General features: G+C 28.9%; 2 protein-coding genes across 2 annotated transcripts; one reads left to right on the top strand and one right to left on the bottom strand.

Moving 5' to 3' along the window:
* Nucleotides 1-6,312: 6,312 nt before the first annotated feature.
* Nucleotides 6,313-7,793, bottom strand: LOC126835632 (transcription termination factor 4, mitochondrial). Its single transcript, XM_050568337.1, has 2 exons — nucleotides 7,586-7,793; nucleotides 6,313-7,303 (listed from the first exon to the last, which is right to left on the bottom strand). Exon 2 carries the CDS (start codon nucleotides 7,295-7,297, stop codon nucleotides 6,428-6,430), a length of 870 nt encoding a protein of 289 aa, XP_050424294.1. The 5' UTR covers nucleotides 7,298-7,303; nucleotides 7,586-7,793; the 3' UTR covers nucleotides 6,313-6,427.
* Nucleotides 7,794-9,762: 1,969 nt separating this feature from the next.
* LOC126835581 (cilia- and flagella-associated protein 57-like) lies at nucleotides 9,763-19,314 on the top strand. Its single transcript, XM_050568255.1, has 15 exons — nucleotides 9,763-9,977; nucleotides 10,295-10,565; nucleotides 10,697-10,851; nucleotides 11,405-11,656; nucleotides 11,727-11,910; nucleotides 13,018-13,440; nucleotides 14,354-14,566; nucleotides 16,060-16,233; nucleotides 16,521-16,838; nucleotides 16,906-17,090; nucleotides 17,159-17,258; nucleotides 17,318-17,499; nucleotides 18,921-19,095; nucleotides 19,157-19,215; nucleotides 19,277-19,314. The coding sequence occupies exons 1-14, from the start codon at nucleotides 9,763-9,765 to the stop codon at nucleotides 19,166-19,168; spliced, it is 2,859 nt and encodes a 952-aa protein (XP_050424212.1). The 3' UTR covers nucleotides 19,169-19,215; nucleotides 19,277-19,314.
* The last annotated feature ends 137 nt before the right edge of the window (nucleotides 19,315-19,451 follow it).

Here is a 19,451-nt window from a genome sequence, read left to right on the forward strand (position 1 = left end):
GGGTGACAAGCTAACACTTACTTCAGCCCAGTTCAAATATTTCAGAAACTAAATATTAATGGTAAACGCTGATGTTAAATCGTCAGATAAGTAATAGGTAGGTACGTAGCAGATCCCGACGATGAATAGTTAGGAGCAAAACTCACTAAACATTTCGGTTATACCACTAAATTGTCCGAACACCGATCATCAAACATCATATGACTTGGGAGTAAATTGTTTTGTGTAAAATTCTAAAAATGCTCTGGGTTGATTATAAAACTATTGGATTATATATTATAAATAGTTATATATGGATAACATATTATTGGAGAAACATTGCCTTGCTAAGTATTTAAATTTTGCTCTCAGAATTGAAAAATCGTTGTACTTAGTTGGGTCCTGGCCAGTCTTTTAAAAAACGTTTTCAATATCTGGTTTTTAAAAGACTGTAGAACATTGGGTACCTACGTTGATCAATATTTTGTAAGGTATAACATTTATTATCTCTGAATTGTTTCAAATAGTTCTATTATTTTATCGATACTCATTTATAAAAAATGTACAATAAGTGTATTGTGTATTAAATATTGAGTATATAAAAAAATACGAAAATATAATTTTAAAATAAATTTACTTGAGAGTAACTTAAATCTATAGCTCAATTAATTTGTATTGCATTATTCAGTAATAACGTGCAAATGTTTAAATTCCCGGGCTCTAATAGTAATGATTTAAGTGCATTTATTATGAACTAATGGTTATTTTACATTTCTTATGGCCAATCTTAACAATTTGGTTTGACATGTAAATTTAGTTTAGCCTATAATTGTATTATAGTATTATTAGTAGTATTGCTAAACTATAATTAATATTTAGTTTTTTAACTTTTCTGGGTGAATGCCTCTGAGTGTATTAGGTACAATTAACTAATAACCAACGTATTACTTTTTTTATTTTTGCACTAGTCGCTAGAGAATATAATTAAACTATAAAAAAATATTTGATAACTGATAAGAATCAAACTTTTATTTAAAATTTTAAATGCAGTCAAATATAGCAATAATGTCTGAGGTGAAAAAAATGATTTTGCATTTGAATGATACTCTAAAATAATTTTAAAGGTGGAAAATAATATACGAGATGATGTCTCGTTAGAGTGGAACCGAACTGGTAGCCATGATGGCTAAGCTATCCTATACTCATCCTTTGGTGCGAACATTTTGTGTATTTGTAAAAACAGGTGCAATCTTTCCCAAGGGGTAACGCGAGGACAAATCAATGATTCACTTGCCGCTTTTGTACAAACAGCCCGTTTGTAATGAACAGCCATCTATTCACACAAAATACCTAACGTTGAGTGTAAAGTTTCACTTTTTTCACAAAAACCTTTTAAAGTTTCTACAAAATATTCGGTGAACAATGAACTGAAGGATGTATTAAAATGGTTTTGTGTGTTTACATTAACTGTGTGTTAATGTAACCTTTCACTATAAATCTAAAAAAATTAAACTTTTTTTTTTTATGGGGAATTTTTTCTTAATTAACTTTTTTTGAAATATTAATGTGTGCGCACTACGCATATCATGTTATACACATGATTTTTATTCATATTTTATAATAGTACTATTAAGTAACCTAAAGTACTAAGTTACTATTTGTATTGATGTTTTATGAATTATACATTTATCTAACATTAACGTTACATCCTGAAATGCGTTCAAATAATGTCTATACGTCCAAAAAGTCCCACGATAGCACAATTATTTTTAAATTTATTTATTGTTTAATTTAAAAACATGATATTACGACAATGTCTTCCCAGCAGAAAATCTGAAAAGAAACTACTTATACTAATAGAAAAGAAATATTATACTTAATAGTTGCTTACCGTTTTCATGTTTTGTTTACCTGTTTGATAATTATTGTTAATTTAAGTACATATAATATATGCATTATAATAGGATATTTGAAGAAGTAGGTACATACTTTTTTCTACAGAGGACTGTAGAACTACTTATGCAACACTACAGTAACTACTAATTCTTTCGATTTCTAAATAATGTTGTTCTATATAAAATATTATTTCATAACAAATTTAAAAACTGCGAAATTCCATCATTGGGGGTTATACTTTCTTTTATCATTGTGATTTAAAATAATATTTGTACAAACATTTCACACTTAAATACTTAGCGTGTATCTTTATTATTATACTTAAACTTCCACACGTGCAGCTAATTTAGACACGTGCGGCCGTCGGCCAGTCACGTGCATGTATACGTATACGTTCAACTTAACCATACGACGGTTTTCTACTTTCTATACAGCAATGTATCAAAATAAAAATGCAGAGATTTATAACAATTATCTGAAAACTGTCGATCTCTTTGATCATCTTTTTTTTTGTCGCTATCCCATATGTATCGAGTAGGCTCCATAATTTTTACCCAACACTATAAATTTGTTTATAATATCCACACACGTTTTTCGGTTTACCCGCACCTCTATCATATATCTCTTATGCATTTTACTCTTTAATTTTCCCGATGAAAATATTTTCTTTTCTCAACAATCTCATTTCAGTTGTTCCATTCCTCTTACATAACCTTTTTTTAATATCATTCATTTTCCATACATAATTGCGCTGGACTGATTAGTTAGTAATAACTAATAGCGTACATTATACAATAGTCATTACACAACCATTTCAAAGAATATGTTTTTTGATAAATATTTTCAGCATTTTAAATTATAGATGATAAATAAAATATTAAATAAAAATGATTGAAATAAGAATTTCAAATATATTTTACTAGCATGTCAGTAATAATACTTATTGAGTTTAAGAAAATTCAAAACAAATCTAAGTTACAAGCAGTAATCAGTTAATTGGAAAAGTAAAAAATAACATAAGTTTCGTATTTTGCCACAGTTAGTCTGTTAATGAAATAGATTATAAAACACTGCCGGTGCAGTATAAATGAAATTGAAGGGTCCGGTGCAATAAACGGCTCTCTAGGAATGGGCAAAATACAGTATCTTTTCGACTAAATACAAATTATCTTAAGATATAAGATATTAGATAATTATATTTACAATTTTGTATTTAGTCGAAAAGATACTATATTTTGCTCATTCCTGCTTATCTTCATATTTTGAAATTGTTCAAGACGACCAAAAGAAAGTCCATTGTCTTATTTACCACTATTGGCGAGGGAAAATTCGTCTTGTAATATCTTTGTAGGTGATAGTCCAATTATTTTACTGTTTGATGCACAAAAATGTAAATCATTTTTCAAATGAAAAAAACAATTTTTGGATTGAATAGTTTTTACGATTAATTAAAGTAATAAATATTAAAATTCAAAACAAAGTAAAACATTACGTGACGTTGTCGCATTTAGTAAGCAAATTCCGATACAAACGATAAACGGTAAACACAGTATTCTTGTCTACAGCAAATACCTTTTTTTTAACATCAGAAGAATAATATTATACTCTTAAATCTTTATTGACCTAGTGGACCAGTTATCAAAAACCGAGCGGTAAATGTTTCTATACTTGCTATCTTATTATAATCTATAGTAATAACTAATAATACAAAATTTTCCTTAGACCCTAAATGGAACTTTTCTGTCACACAACACACCTATCCCATCCATGTTGTATCAAAATAAGCTCTACTGTACCTACTCACCTTTTCTTTTCAAGTTTAGGTACCCTATTTTATTTTTTTGACTGACGACTGTTGATTAACTTTCAGGATCTAAGACAAATGTCCCCCATTTCATGAGATAGGATAAATGTCTCCGTGTAATTTAAGAGGTACGACAATATAACTAATGGAATACTTGAAATATACCATACAGATTTAGTTACTTAGCTTTGATCGGATACGGGATACCTAAGTATTACATAAAATTATAATTCGGCGCTCCTTACAAAAACTAGCACGTTTCAAATTGCCAACGACAAGTAACACCTTGCTTAGGTAAATACAGTGATAAAAATGTTGTTTTTTGTTCGGTAATTTAAAAAGTGCTTGTTTGTGTAAGGAGCGCCAATATCTTATTACAACTACCTATAAAAAACATGTAGGTAATACTAGTTGTACAAATTTAGCTGAGTAATGCGTGTAGGTATAAAAAAAAACACCTTACTGCACTCATCTTCTGTCTATAATTCTAAACGCAATATTATTAAAATAATTTTCAGCAAGGAAGACATTGGTTTTTTAAATGTTTATTTCAACATTACATAATAATATTATGTAAAACAATGTACCTATACAATATTACTATTTGTAGGTAGTTACTACTTGCTAGTTAATGTTTGTCGTTTGATTTGGGAAATAAAATAAAAAATATTATATCATTCGTATTCCTGTATATAATGGAAAATAATATTTAATTTCCTACTTGATCCTTACGAATTTGAATACGCCAGATAGAACACCCTAGACGTTTGGCGAGTTGTAGAGGTGATCACGGACAGGAGATTAAAATTCAAATCCTTAAAAAAAATGACATAAACCAATGGATTATTTAAAGTGTGGGTGTGACGTAAGCTTTAGACAGCTGCACTGCAACTGTATATCCTAGGCGAGATACATACATGCAAAGGGTGTATACCCTATTTATTTTGTCTGTGTACGTATCCACTACACCCTACAGCGGCTCCCCTTTTTATAAAGCGAGAACAATATGGGGGATAATACGACCTCAATTTGAACTTAATGTACAATGTATACAGCAATTGACCCTTTATAATAATGTTTTATGGGGTGAGGTCGAGGGGATAGTAGAGCACCGTTTGATATAGTTGCCAATATTTCAATAATTATATAGTGTTGTTTTCTATAGACTAATTTCAACGCAAATCGAAATGACAAGGTGTTTATATAATCCTCCCTCAGCAGACTACAATGATAATACGCAAGCTATTGTTATTTGTTGTGGTGTAGTGAAGTAGGTATTGTCTTTACACAACTTACAGTAGGGCGTGATGTGCTATTGGTATAAATGCAATTAATGATCATTAAAAATACATAATATGGTTTTACGTATAGTAATTTACAAATATTCACTTTTTATTTTAATATAAATATAAAATGTACTTATTGTATTTGTTTAAGTATGTTTTGGCAATTATATAGGGTTTAACATTAAAAAAACCAACAATACTTACCTACCGCGTAATATATAATTCAAGTATAAATAACAATCCGAAACATAGTTTGCACAATACACATCTTAAAAGGCGTCATTAACAGCTTACTCCATCAACATGAGGTTATACGTTATAGATACACATTCCACTTAATAAAAAATATATGAATTTAAACATGATTAACTAATGTAAAAAACTGTGTTTATACTAAAAGGCATATAAACATTCTAGATACATTGGTATCAGCTAAAACTTGGGTCTAAAAGGCCAACCTCACTTTTTGTAACTGCTGAGGAATTAATTTAAAATTTTTATTTTCAATACTATTGTTGATTTGTTAACTAAACTCTTCGTAACAATTATAATATTTTTTCACATTGTCACTGTGTAAAAGTTGTTTTATTTACATTTTTAGTTAGCAGTTGAACATTTTTTTCCCATTAATTGAAATTGACTCAAAATAATACATAACATATTTTATTTAAAAAAAATGTTTACCCACCTATCCATTTTGTTTTGCTTATAATTTTCTTCCATATAGACCAGGCCTTTAATTCTTTTAAATTATTTACAAAAATTTAAATGTTAAAAACGTAATCACTATTATTTATTATTGTATATATATTAGGGTGGTCGTTAATTTCGATTTTGTGGAAGCGAAGTATAGAAATAGGTTTGAAATGTCCTCAGAATCGAAATTAACGATCACCCTAATATATATATATAAATATTTTTTAACATTATTTATATTTCATTGTATTATTTAAAGTTATAAGTAACTAAAGTTATATTTTTGATAGTACTTTAATTATAATTTATTGCTTATAAATATCAACTTATAATAATAAACATCTTTGGAACGGTACAATGTTTTAAAATTCTTAGTTTTTTTTTTTTTTTAACAAGGTGTGCCTTGTATTACTGCCACACCCCATAGTTCTGCCTATGCTCCAGTGTTTCTTACTGAATGTATTCAATTTTTATTAAGTAATAAATGGATTTAGATATTTTTTTTCTATAAATTACAAATAATAAAACATATTGCCGCCTGGTAAGATTTGATGCAAAGGTGAGTTTTAAATTGATGTTAATTTTTTGTATGGTACGGTAACTTTTTTTCTTGCAACTGATTTACTCAAGTAGCATTTCTATGATCAACAATTTTCTTTTACAATAAAAATGCTTTATTAACTTTTTAGACAATCTAAATAACATACATTGAAATATTTTCAATATAATAATTATTACCACATACAATTCATAAAATTAACAGAAATTAATCATTATCTTCTTCTATGTCAGAATCAGAATTATTTTGCTCGTTTTCTTTGGAGTATAATTGTTTGTATACAATAAATTCTTCTACAGTTACTGCAGCAACTTTGACAGCAAACTCCTTTTCACTAGTTTCGATCATTCTCTTTAAAGATGGATTACCACTCAACTGATTTACACTGTCTTTTGGATCGCGGTTTTTCCACAACCCAAGTTTACATAAAAATGTGTGCCGACATTGTAAATCAAATAGTGTTTCTGACATCACACTTGTTGTTACAAATTGATTAGGACCTAGCTCCATTTTAAATAATATATAATTCAATTTTTTTTCTATTTCTTTCCAGTTGTCGAACATAACATTTGGAGAGTATGATATTAATTCCAAAAGTCGGTTATGTTTATTTCCTATAAACGGCAAAAGTTTCGGAATTCTGGATAAAATTTGTTTTTGGTTTAATAGCAAACACGATGGTTGTGCCACCAACAACTGTCTTAATTTTTTATCCTCAAAATGACAATTAGTCCAAGCAAACATACATTCATGTAGATCGTTACGACTAATACTCAGTAAATCAGGATTTGAGTCGATCATTTCTAAAAGTTCAGACTTTTTAAAATCATATTGACTCATATAATCGAAAATTTCCATCCAACGAGACACCGAATGCAATTTCAATTTATCTTGATGCTTACTTACAATGTTAGCCAGCATTATATTGTTTATATTTAACTGTTTAGCTATGTAAGTGATATTTTCTGGTATAGGTATGACATTAGATTCTATTGAAATAGTACACATGCATCGCAATTTGAGAGCTTTATGGATGTATTGTGAATTGCATAAACGATACATTTTGGCAGGTAACATAATAACCTAAAAAAAATACAAATCGATAAATAAATACATTTTAATTAGTTTGAAGTGACAAATTAAGTTTTTATTTAAAATAGTAGTAGCTATAGTAAAAAATAATAATTTTTTTGAGTTTAATATAAGTTGGTCCGCTAATTTTACGCATTCTATAAATTGCAGCTGTTATACATTCTAACTTCTGAATACTAAGTACAACAATGAAGGAATACATAATATAACTAAGCTGTATACCACGCACTATAATCTATTAAATATGCAACTAAAAATGCTAAATACACATACCTGATTATCCTAGCATAAATTATCGATTTTTGTAATCAAATTAAAATTTAATATGAATTTAGTCCTTTTTTGAAAATTCTTATTGACAATCTTGTAGGATTACTATATAAAAAGTAAAAGTTGTTTTATAAACAACAATATTAATTGTTTATACAATTTAATATAATTTTCATATATCTTATTTCTCTTTAGTTTAATGTTGATAACTATTAACTCAAGGTGGATTTATAAATCCACCTTGTATTAACTGATAATGAATATCGAGAAGTGATAACGACGGACCACAGAGACGATTTAGAGAAGATAAGGTGACGCCACTCCAACCGAAACAGAGGTGCTCGAAATTGCGGAATTTTGGTAGAACAATTTTGTCACGTAGATAGCGCCCCCATTCGCACAATCGCCGACTTTTTATATGGAACTAATGTTTTTTCTTACGTATTAATTATTGTAATATGTTAGTTGTTACTGTGGTTATTATTGCTTAATAAACATATTATATAATATATAATTTTATTTTCATATATGGCTATAGATTATCTATTATTTAAAAAAAAAACAATATTCGTACATGCAAGTCTAATTAAACGCAGTGGCGTATATATAAGATATAATTTCGGGGGGAGGGTTATAAAATAAGAATAGATTAAATTAATATTAGGTACAAATTAACTTTGACTAAATGAATTCGCATATGTACCATACCAACCACAAATTTCGGGGGGGGGGAGGGGATTAACCCCCCAAAACCCTCCCCTATATACGCCACTGATTAAACGTATTATTTATTCTAATTCCCATCCCTCAAAGGACGTTTTTAGTCGACCGATGACAATCCTTATTACACAAATAAATTTACAAGAAAAACATTTTCTTAAACTAGCCACCCCCCCCCCTGCTATAACTAATTTTAGGCACCAGAGAAGATTTTTTTCAACTATGGTTACTAAAAGGGCTTTAGACAAATTATACTAGTACCTCTGACTTAATAAACGAAGGCTTTTTTAATCGTAGGTAAATATTATCTATTTGAACGTTAGTATACTTAATCAAGCCTTTACCTAACAATAAATACGTATTGGGTATTTGGGTAATAAAAAAATAAAGCTTAACCAATTCAAATAATAATATAAAAGGTGACCCAATAAAAACGCCGGATTACATTAAATTAATTAAAATTAAACCGGCGTTCTTATTGGGACACCCTATACATTAATTATAATATAAACTAATAATATTAATTATAATTATACTATTTATTATTATATATATATATATATATATATATATATATATATATAAATAGATAATTTATATTCTTACTATTATAATTTTATGGATATTTTATAATAATAATTTTGTTATAACTTATAATTGAATCGGTCATTACAAAAATGACACAAGTTACAAAATTGAAATTTTACATTAGCCACAAAAAACTTCATAACTCGTTTTTGCAGTGATTCTAATTTCTTGTACTCAACATTTGTATTAAATATGAGTCTGACAAATTTAGTTTTCACACAAAATACGTAACTAAGTATATAATTATCAAATTTGACAAAAAAGTCATTTTTGAAAAATCAGTGACTTATGTCGTTTTTGAAATGGCCGATTCAATTATAAGATCATATAATTTCGGTCGCCTTTTAGTAATATCACTACGGAGGACTGGACTCCATTCCATCCCGTTCCGAGTTTTAGGATGTCCCGAAAAATATTTCATAGGTACAATTTAATATTGTACGCATGGCGCATGCACTTATATTTATCTACATTAGATTTACATATATGTATTAACTATTATCCATAATATATTAAAATACAACACGATCGGCGGGAATAACGGACGTTTACTTAAACGTAAGCGGTAAGAGAGAGAGAGAGAAACTTTCTTTACTTCTTTAGTAAAATGTAGCAATTTCTATACATGTCTACGGAGACAACGGTTATATACTGCTTATACAACGTATTACGTACCTATAATGGTATTTATATTTTAAAAATCAATAACAAATGCGGCATGTGTTGTTTATTGTAACTATGTGTTTGTTTCTTAGCAACTACAAAGTACCAAAGTTCGATTTAATAACCCTATCTTTGTATTAGATATTTACTTTAATTCATTTTACAAAAATAAGACATTTTTTTTACTAAATTATTTTATTTGTTGGACCATGTCTCCAAACATTATACCGTCTTTGGAACCGAAATTTATTTTTGGACTTACAACTGGACTGAAAGGAAATTGTGTGTTTTTAAACGATGATGAAATATTGTACCCTGTATCTGGTGTTCTCGTTATTCATAACATTACTTCTCATACTCAGAGATACATACATTTGATTGATTCTCAGAAAACCATTACAGCCATGACACTTAGTTTCAGCAAGTATTGATATATTTCAATTTTAGTTTGATTAATAATTTAGATTAAAATAGCTATATAATTAAAAAAAGTTAATTTATCTTTAAGTCTAAATATAATATACCTACAATAATTATTGTTGGTTTACTTACGTTAGCCCCTATTTGTTTGGTGTAGAATTTTTTTTAAATTAAATTATTATTTAATTAAATATTAATTAAATAATAATTTAATTATTTAATCTTATTTTATTTAAAACTATAGATACTTTATTTAAGGCCATGGTAGATACGTGATTTTACCGACGGTGAAAAATTAAAAAATTAATTTTTTATTTTTAGAAATGTTTTAGCCGTTGCAAAAAAAAATGAAAAACTAACGATTAGCTTGTATGATTTGAAAGCAATGAATTGTTTACGAACACTTTCAGTACCAACTGACTTAAAAGCTAATAGTTTCATTTGTTTACAATTTTCCTACGATGATTCGTACTTGGCAGCACTTACAGGTGGACCTGATTACATGATGTACTATTACAATTGGGAGAATTCCAAAATCGAAAGCTACGTTAAGGCCACTAACCCCCCTAATGTTATGGGGCCCGTAACGGATGTATGTTACTTATCAGCTATATATTTTATATGGATAATATTTTTAAAATTAACTCATTAAAAAGTTTTAAGTGGAATACGCACATCAGTGTTTTAATGAATTTACGTGATTATAATTAAATTCCATTCCAGATGGCACTGAATCCAAATGATAATACAATTGCATGTTTTGTGGGCAAAGGTTTATTTCGATTAATGACCATTACAGATTCAGTGTGGCGGCAGTACGGTTTCCAAAAAGCTGATAATTTGGATTTTACATCAGTATGTTGGTTGAATGGTGACAGGTAACTATTAGGAATGGGACAAATAACCAGATATTCAAATCTGGATTTTCAGATTTAATTATTTATGTATATAGTTCCTTATCATTTTTGTACTTGATATCGTCAGTCTATTTAGCAATGGGCGTAACTCCAAAATACCAAATTTCACACTAAACAGAAAAAAGACGTTTAATTTATTCCATTTAAATAACAATTGCTTACGGTTTATCACACATTTCATCAAAAAAAATTGCTGAAATATAATCATTATTATACCTGCCAACGCACAGTTTTTTTTTTCTTTAAAATAGTGTATTATACCGAAAATTGATTGATTTGGAGATACGTCCTCTGCTAAATAGGCCGACGATATCAATTTATTAAATATGCATATTAAATTAAATTACAATTTCTTTTTATTACTTAAAATGAATGAAAATTCAATTCTAAAAGGCTAAGATATAGTTTTGGTTTTTAGATGCCATCGTTAAAATTGTTTAATACAGTCATTAGTCATTTTAGTATTTAATTTGATATTGAAAACTAATTACAGATTTTTTCTTATACCTTTTAGAATTTTAGCAGGTACCGTTGACGGGCGAATAATATTAGTAGAAAATGGCGATCTCATTGCTGTATATAACGCTAAAACAACACTTATTTTTGATCCTAAAATCAAAGTCAAAGCCCCTTTAGACGTTATGCCACTCCCAAAGAAAAATGGCCAATCGACAGATATAAGATGTTGCGTGCCTTTTAAGAAGGGTCTAGTATTCGTTGTAGGCGATTCTAGAGTATACTATTATAAAATAGAATCTGACCAGAGGTCAGTTTTTAAAATAGGTAATCCAAAACTGGTACTTGAGCGTACACAACTTATACTAAATCGTCTTTAGATTTTCAAAACAAAATGAATTTGAAAAACAAAACGATAAAAACTTAAGAGAGTTAGACGACGATCGACCAATGCATTATATCGAGATGCTGTCTTTAAATCCTGCCAATGACAAAATTGTGTGCGTCACTAGAAGATCTCAAATGTTTTGGGCACCTCTGGTTGAATCACGGGACATCTCATTGGTAAGTGTTACCAAAGTAAGAAATAGAACCTTATAGCAGTATGAGCAACAGATATTGCTTTTACTGAAAAAAATGTCTGTCCCTTCAGTAGCCAAGGGGTATCTCGTGTCCACGTGAGTACAGAATGAGATACCTATATTTATTATTTATGGCTATCTGTGATAGACTTTTAATATCACATAATTATCAATGATATTTGTGTAGTGACAACTACGTAACGAATAACGATGTTTTTTTTTATCATAGAACATGATACATTGTATTCATTATGTTCCTATGGATACCTAATGAAAAATAACTGATTAGTTATTAGTAAAGCCACAATATAACGATTAGTAGCATATCTTTGTGGGTGGAGGATTTATTCGAAAAACATTTTCTTAAATGATATAACCCAGTATGCATACATAATGAATAAAGCTTGATAGGTAATAGTAACACGTTTCGTTGATTATCGCCGACACTTGCATCGTTTTTGTATAATATTATTAGAATAAGTATTAAGTCCCAATTCATCGGCATCCTCTTATCTAAACTTACAATTTTATGCAGCGTGACAATAACCACATACACTTTAATCCTTGTTAGTGTTATACTAGTAGGCACGGAAGTAGAAGACGCTTTTCCGACTTATTTAATTGTCCGACTTCACTCCAACATTCTCACCGAAACTCCTGTTACAACATATTGTTTAATTATAAATAAAATACTGATGTTTTTTTTTTAATACTGATTAAATTTTTTTAAAAAGTATTAAATGTTTTTAATATAATATGTTATCTTTTAATTAAGTATTATAAAATGTTGTTTTACAAACAGCATTATTATGTTTGTATTGTTTTTCCAGGGTTTTTGACAAATGTATTAACTGTTTTTTTTTTAAATATTTAAATATAGTCACTCGAATTGCATAATCTATTTTAGTTTAAAACTGATTGTCGGCGATTTATGTAGACGGCAAAGTGGGATAACACCGGCGTACTCGGTGCGCTGTCCTAGTTTATATGTAGTTAGTCTAACCCTGCAAGCCTGTGACATGACAATGAATACAAGCCACAACCACAAAGATTATTTAATTGTATTTTAAGACTTATTCAAATTTTACAGCCATCGACTTATAAATTTAAACCTCTAGGCGAGGATCTACATCACGGTGGCATAGCGGACCTGTCTACTTGTAAATGGAAACCAATATTTATGACTTGTGGAAAAATCGATCATACCATAAGAGTATGGAACTATTTGAACTGTTCTTTAATATTGTCTCAACACTACCAAGAAGACATATTTAGTATATCATTGCACCCTACCGGTTTATATTCAATAGCAGCTTTTACGGGTAAAGTAGAGTTTCAGTTGGTGCACATGGACGGACTTAAAAGATGGAGAGAATTTGTCGTTACTAGCTGTAATTTGACGGAGTTTAGTACCTCTGGACACATGTTTGCTTTGGCCAATCAGTTCGACGTTGACGTTTATTGTTCAGTTACGTTCGAAAAACGATTTACATATAAAGGACATTCGAATACAGTATGTATAAAAAGTGGCTGACAATCGTCATCTAAATAATTAAACTATAAATTAAATATTTAATTTATGACTAAACTAAAAAAGTTACAGTCTACTTAAAGCCTACAGCTAAAATTATAAGACATGGAACATACTTTAGCTTGCTGGCTCCTGAATAGTTATTATTTCTGATCTATAATCTCATTGCGATTTATGATAATAGTATAGTCTTAATTATATGTTCTAGTCAAACGTTTGCATGACGACGACGACTCATTATTTTGATGACATCTTATATATTATTATACGTTTAAAGTAGGCGCGTTACTTTAGTATCGCTATTTAGTGTCGTTTTTGTGTTGGGGGGCTATATTCCATGCTAAAAAAAAAATAATATTCCATAAGTAATAACTAATAAATATAGAATTTTATTTTGGACACTAAAATAGTTTTTCCAGTCTCCTAAAATTAAAAATGTGTATACAAAAATGTTTCTGTTTTTAATCAATTAAAAATATAGTAATACCTTTGCGTGACAAGTAATACCAATTAACAAATCAACTAATATTTATAAACAATTAACTTTCTACATAGAAATCTAATTATTTGATATTTTTCGTTCCTCTTATCGAGGAGTTTTTCTTTTTTGTACTGTTCAAAAGTTTTAAGTCTGTAAGGACTATGTATATCATTATATTTAAATCTCATAGGCCTGTTGTATATACCCTACTAATATATTGTACCTATATATTAGGTTTAAAAATTATTTTTAATTTTAATGATGCTTACTGCTTAGTCGGTTATCTGTACAAATAATGTAAATTAATAACATAATTATGCTAACTCCTTAAAACTTTAACGAACCATAGACATAATATAATGTGGACAGTGATTACATTTTTTTGCAACCTGTAAAATAGTTATATTTTAATAGATCTCTGCGATTGCTTGGACTGTGAATGATATGAAACTACTGACATGTGGCAAAGATGGTGCTATTTATGAATTCAATACAAGATCTGGAGAACGAGATATGGATATTGTACACCCGGATACAAAATACATGGACTTGGCCATATCTAAAGACACAAATAGAATTTTTCCAGCTTCTCAAGATGGAAGATTTAAAGAAATAAACAACCAATCGGTTTGTAATAATTATCGTTATAACAAAATATAGAATTACATTTTGGAATTTTTGTTGTCTGCGTGAATAAATAGATAAAAGTAATAATAATAATCTCGTTTCCTATTTTTATCAGCCGAGTAAACAGCTAAAATATGATTCTGTGTAACTAATAGCAACCAGAAACAAATTCTGGTTGCTATTGATTATTATGCAATTTTCGTATTTCAAGTACGAAATTCGTGTTTGAGACAACTATTAGAGGGGGGATTTTTAATAAGCCTTTCTTATTGCAACTTTAGTGCATTAGGGGAAACACTATTCCAAATTTCAAGTTCATAGTTTTATCGGATTTTTAGAAGTAGGGATCAGTCAGTAAGTGAGTGGTATTCGGATTTTATGTATATGTGTTACGGTCAAAGTGAAAAATGGGTAAGGGCTAGTTTAATTAAACTAGCCCTTAATTTATTGTCGAGTATTTAGTACTATTATTTTCGGATTACACGTTTACTATGAATTATTTTATTACTATAATACATTTTTTCATTAAGTTATTATTCTGTTGCTATAAAAAGGTACTTATTTGTAATTTTATTAAAAAAAGGTTTAAGTTTGCATTAATTTATTTATATTTTGTACGGAAAGAACGATTAGTAAACCAATTACTACAATTTTTAACCGTCAATCTAAGTATGAACCCCTAGAACTAGGATAAAGTAAAATATTTTTAAGCGTCCATTTAGGCTGTAGCAAGTGCCCCAAAAAAGCAGCAAGTACAGGCCTAGTTCATACCGGATGGTAGGTAGGAAGTCTGAGTAGTTCATTAATAAAACATTTTTTTAAATATACTTTTCAATTAACGTGTATTAATAAATGTTTCAAGGCGGCTACTAATTTTTAATTTGATAATTAAATAAGATGTCTATAATTTATTATTTCATTTTAAATACTCAAATTAGAATTTTATTTGTTCGTTAAAATTAGTCTTCCAATAATATGGTAAATTCATGCTAAAACACCCTTAAACTAGAAAGCAGAAAGATGAGAATTTTAATTTTATAATAAAAATGCAATCATAAAATGTATTAAATAATTTATTATTATCACAGTTAAAACACTGAATGTAAACTAAACTAAGTAATTAAATGTATCATTTCGTGAAATAAGTATAGACATTTTTATACGGTTTTCTGTTAAAAACAAACGGAAAACCGCCAGATCTTTTTGCCGCACCCTGTATCTAATGTATGTATCTGATTTGTTGAAATGTAGAAAACGTAATGACAGAATCAAAAAAAATTAATAAAAAGATAGAATTATATATTTACCGAAATGTAACAATTCAGAAAATATAAATGCAAAAATAGGGCCCGGATCAATATTTGTTTTTTGTGAGTTGATTGTCTTATTTTTTAATACAATTTTTTATTGTTCACTTGGTACTTTTGCTATTCTTATAGAAATTATATATGTAGATATGTATTAAAAAATAAACACAAATAATAATTTTACAGATAACTCGAGATATTGATTTAAGTAAGGGTTCATTGGACGCGCTGGTGTTATCCAAATCAGATTTAATGTTGTTCGTAGCTGGAAAAAATGGCGTTGTATTATCCTTAATGTTACCCATTATGGCTGAAATAAATTACAAACAATTCAATATCCACAATAAAAATATTACAGCGGTTTGCATCATATAAATATAATAATTTTAAAGAACCTGTCTTAGTTCATCTTAGCTGAGCTTATACAGAAAATGGTTGCGAGTTAGTTGCAAGTTACAAAAGTTCTAATGTTTGAAATAGTATGGTTGCTTAATTACATTACATTTCTCTATTTAATTTTAACATCTGATAAAATATATACGAAGCTTTTAAGTGTCGGCTAAGAATCAAAATGAACTGAACAGTTTCTTAAATCGTATATAATGTAATTGCATACTGGCAACTAAGTATCACCTGCTTTTCTCTAGATGAAGCTCACAATTGATGACTCAATTTTAATTACTTGTTCTGAGGATGGTAGTATTTGTATATGGAAAGTAAAACATGCTGAGGGCAAAATGACCGTACTGAATGACCAATTTACATATTCTGATGACATTCTGGTGAATGCATTAGATTTTAAGGTTAAAATAGAAACAATAGAAGAGGTCAAAATGCGAGTTAAAGAATTGGAAAGAGAAAGCGAGTATCAAATGTCTGAACTTATTAAGTCCAATGCTAAACAGTTACATGAACTTAACTATATTCATTCTCAGCGCATTGTGGAATTAGAAAACAAAAACACGGTAAAATGTCCTATAAAATAGTGTTGGCTCTATTTTTTCATTATAATTTTAATTAAATATTTTTAAGGATTTGGCTAAAAAACACATGGCTGACAAAAGTCGATTGGAAATGGAGCTAAACCTTTTACGGGATTCGCATACTTTAAACTTAGAACAGCTAGAAGCCAATTATAATGTTAAACTTTTACTTGAATACGAAAAATATGATGCGCTGAAAAAGCAAATATTTGATAATAATTTAGAATTGGAAAAGTAAATATGAAAGTATTAATTTAGTTTTATTTTAAAACATTTAAAAAGTTTTCTATGTATTTGTTTAGAGGTTTAAAAGAATTAGAAACTAAAAAATATATGAAAATTAAAGAAATCGAAAATCAATTTAACACTAAAATCAAAGAAAAACAAGAAGCTTTTTTAAAAGTATAAAATTCAATAAAAATAAACCTATTGATATTGTATTAATGCAAGATGTTTTGTAGATGGAAGCAAAGTTCATTGAGGATAAACAAATTATGTCTTTATCTATGCAACAGATGAAAGAAGAGACGGAAAAAGCAGTTTTGGAAAGAAAAAACTATTTTATAGCAAAACTTAAAGAGTTAAAAAAGATTAATTTAAGCTTACGGAGTGAGCTAGGTTCTTATAAAATGAAAGCTAAAGCGTAAGTGATTTTCACATGATTTACATACCACCAGTATAGTTACAAAATATTTTGTCTTATATACGTTATAGTTAATAGTATATATATATAATATACTACGCCATATGTTAATATGTATAATCATAAATTATTACAATAAGAAAACAAAATAAAAAATTAGTATAAATTATAGTTATATCCTATCCTCGTATCTTATTGGAATATTGGATAATCAAATTATTCTATCCTCTATCTAGGATTAAACCTTAACCCTAAGCTGAGTTGGGTTCCACATTTCCAGCAACTCTAAGGTTAATCTCTTGTTGGTCAAACTTTCTTCATTCTACGGCTGACACTAACTGGGGTTCCCATCCATAATTTCTCCTTCAAGTATTTAACGCTGTCATCAGATCAATATCCGACTACATTTCCTTTCTTTTCGCCTCTACCTCACAAACGCACCGTAAAAAAACTCTATATTGAATTATGCTATTATCTCTTTTTGCCTTCGCACTATCATAGATACTATTCACTCCTCTTCTATAGCAAGCTTAGAAGTGAAATGTTTCTATCCTTTCATAAAACGCAGAGGCCGCAGGCTTGTGGACAAGAATCTGCTTAAAAATTTGGCTACACCAAATCAACACTTTCTTAAAAATTTTTACTGCCATAAAATCGTCTTGGGTTAACGTCCCTAAAACCCTTCTCATCCCAGCTTCTGCTGCCTCTCAATTTTTCAATTATTTATCACTCATGCCTTCGTTTACAGCTACATGACACCCCATATCTCGTACTTTCATTCACTACTCATGTTACCATTTCTCCTAACTTTCTGGAATACACTCCAATAGAACTGCTCGACCTCCTTATAATTTGGCTGATTCATAGATTTTGTTCTTTTTCCCTACGCTCAGTAAATCATTGACGCCTGGCAATCTAAATGGCCCTGTTTTTCACTAAACTATGTCTCCTGGCATAGACATATCTCCCACCATGGTTCAGAGGGGACGAGGATGGGGGTGGGGATAGAGATGGACTTGATTTCTTTGCCGTATACGTCTGCTACGGTGTTACTGGTTCTGACTAGTTAACTTGAATGAATGGTCAAATTGATTCAGAATAACTAACCAAGTGAATGTTGCCAATAAATCGATTAAGGCCAAATATTAAAAAACTACTAAAAACGTTTGGCCAACACATTTTTTTTTAAAATTCAGCAAATTAGAAATGTAGGTATATTTATTTAAATTGACATGTACTCAGTCATAAGATATATATACATGTGCAGATATGCCTATGTATCCGCTTGTAGCGTGGATACTTAAAATTTTTTGTTTATTACTTAATTTTGACTTGAACATAATAAAATGTTCAACTGATCACTTGTTTTTTTTGACAATTATTGGAATTAGTAACTGATGTAACACGTTTATGTTTAATAGGGCGTCTAAAGAAGCTGATGATTTAAGTGGTTTGATTGGCAAGTATGAAGATGATGTAGGAAAATTAAAGTCCATGGCTAAAACACAAGAAAATACTATACTAGAACTTAACAAACAGATACAGAACCGTGATAGCATTATTGAACAAAGGGAAGCTTCGATATACGAGGAAAAGGTCAAAGTTAAAGAATTAGAAAAACAATTGATTTTATTGAATGATAATATTGACACTCTAGGACACACAATAGAGCCTTTATACATAGATGTACAAGAAAAGGGAAAAACAATTGAGGATGTAAGTAATACAATAGAAATGTTAATTATGTTTTAAATATCTTGTAATACTAATTTATTAGATTGAGAAAGAACTGAAAAACGTTAGTACTAATACAAGTTCTATGGAGTTAAATTTTTTTAAACAAAGAGACAAATTAAAAGCAAGTCAAAAAGAAATAAAAAAGTTAGAAATAAAAGTCAGAGAATTAAACACCGTTAACAAGAATATACGGATTGACATTTATAACATAAAAC

This window comes from Adelges cooleyi, unplaced genomic scaffold (genome assembly GCF_023614345.1).
Source record: "Adelges cooleyi isolate 19-005CV unplaced genomic scaffold, UGA_ACOO_1.1 ACOO_flye_CR_arks_rails_tigmint_CR_PRNA_23, whole genome shotgun sequence".
NCBI lineage: Eukaryota > Metazoa > Arthropoda > Insecta > Hemiptera > Adelgidae > Adelges > Adelges cooleyi.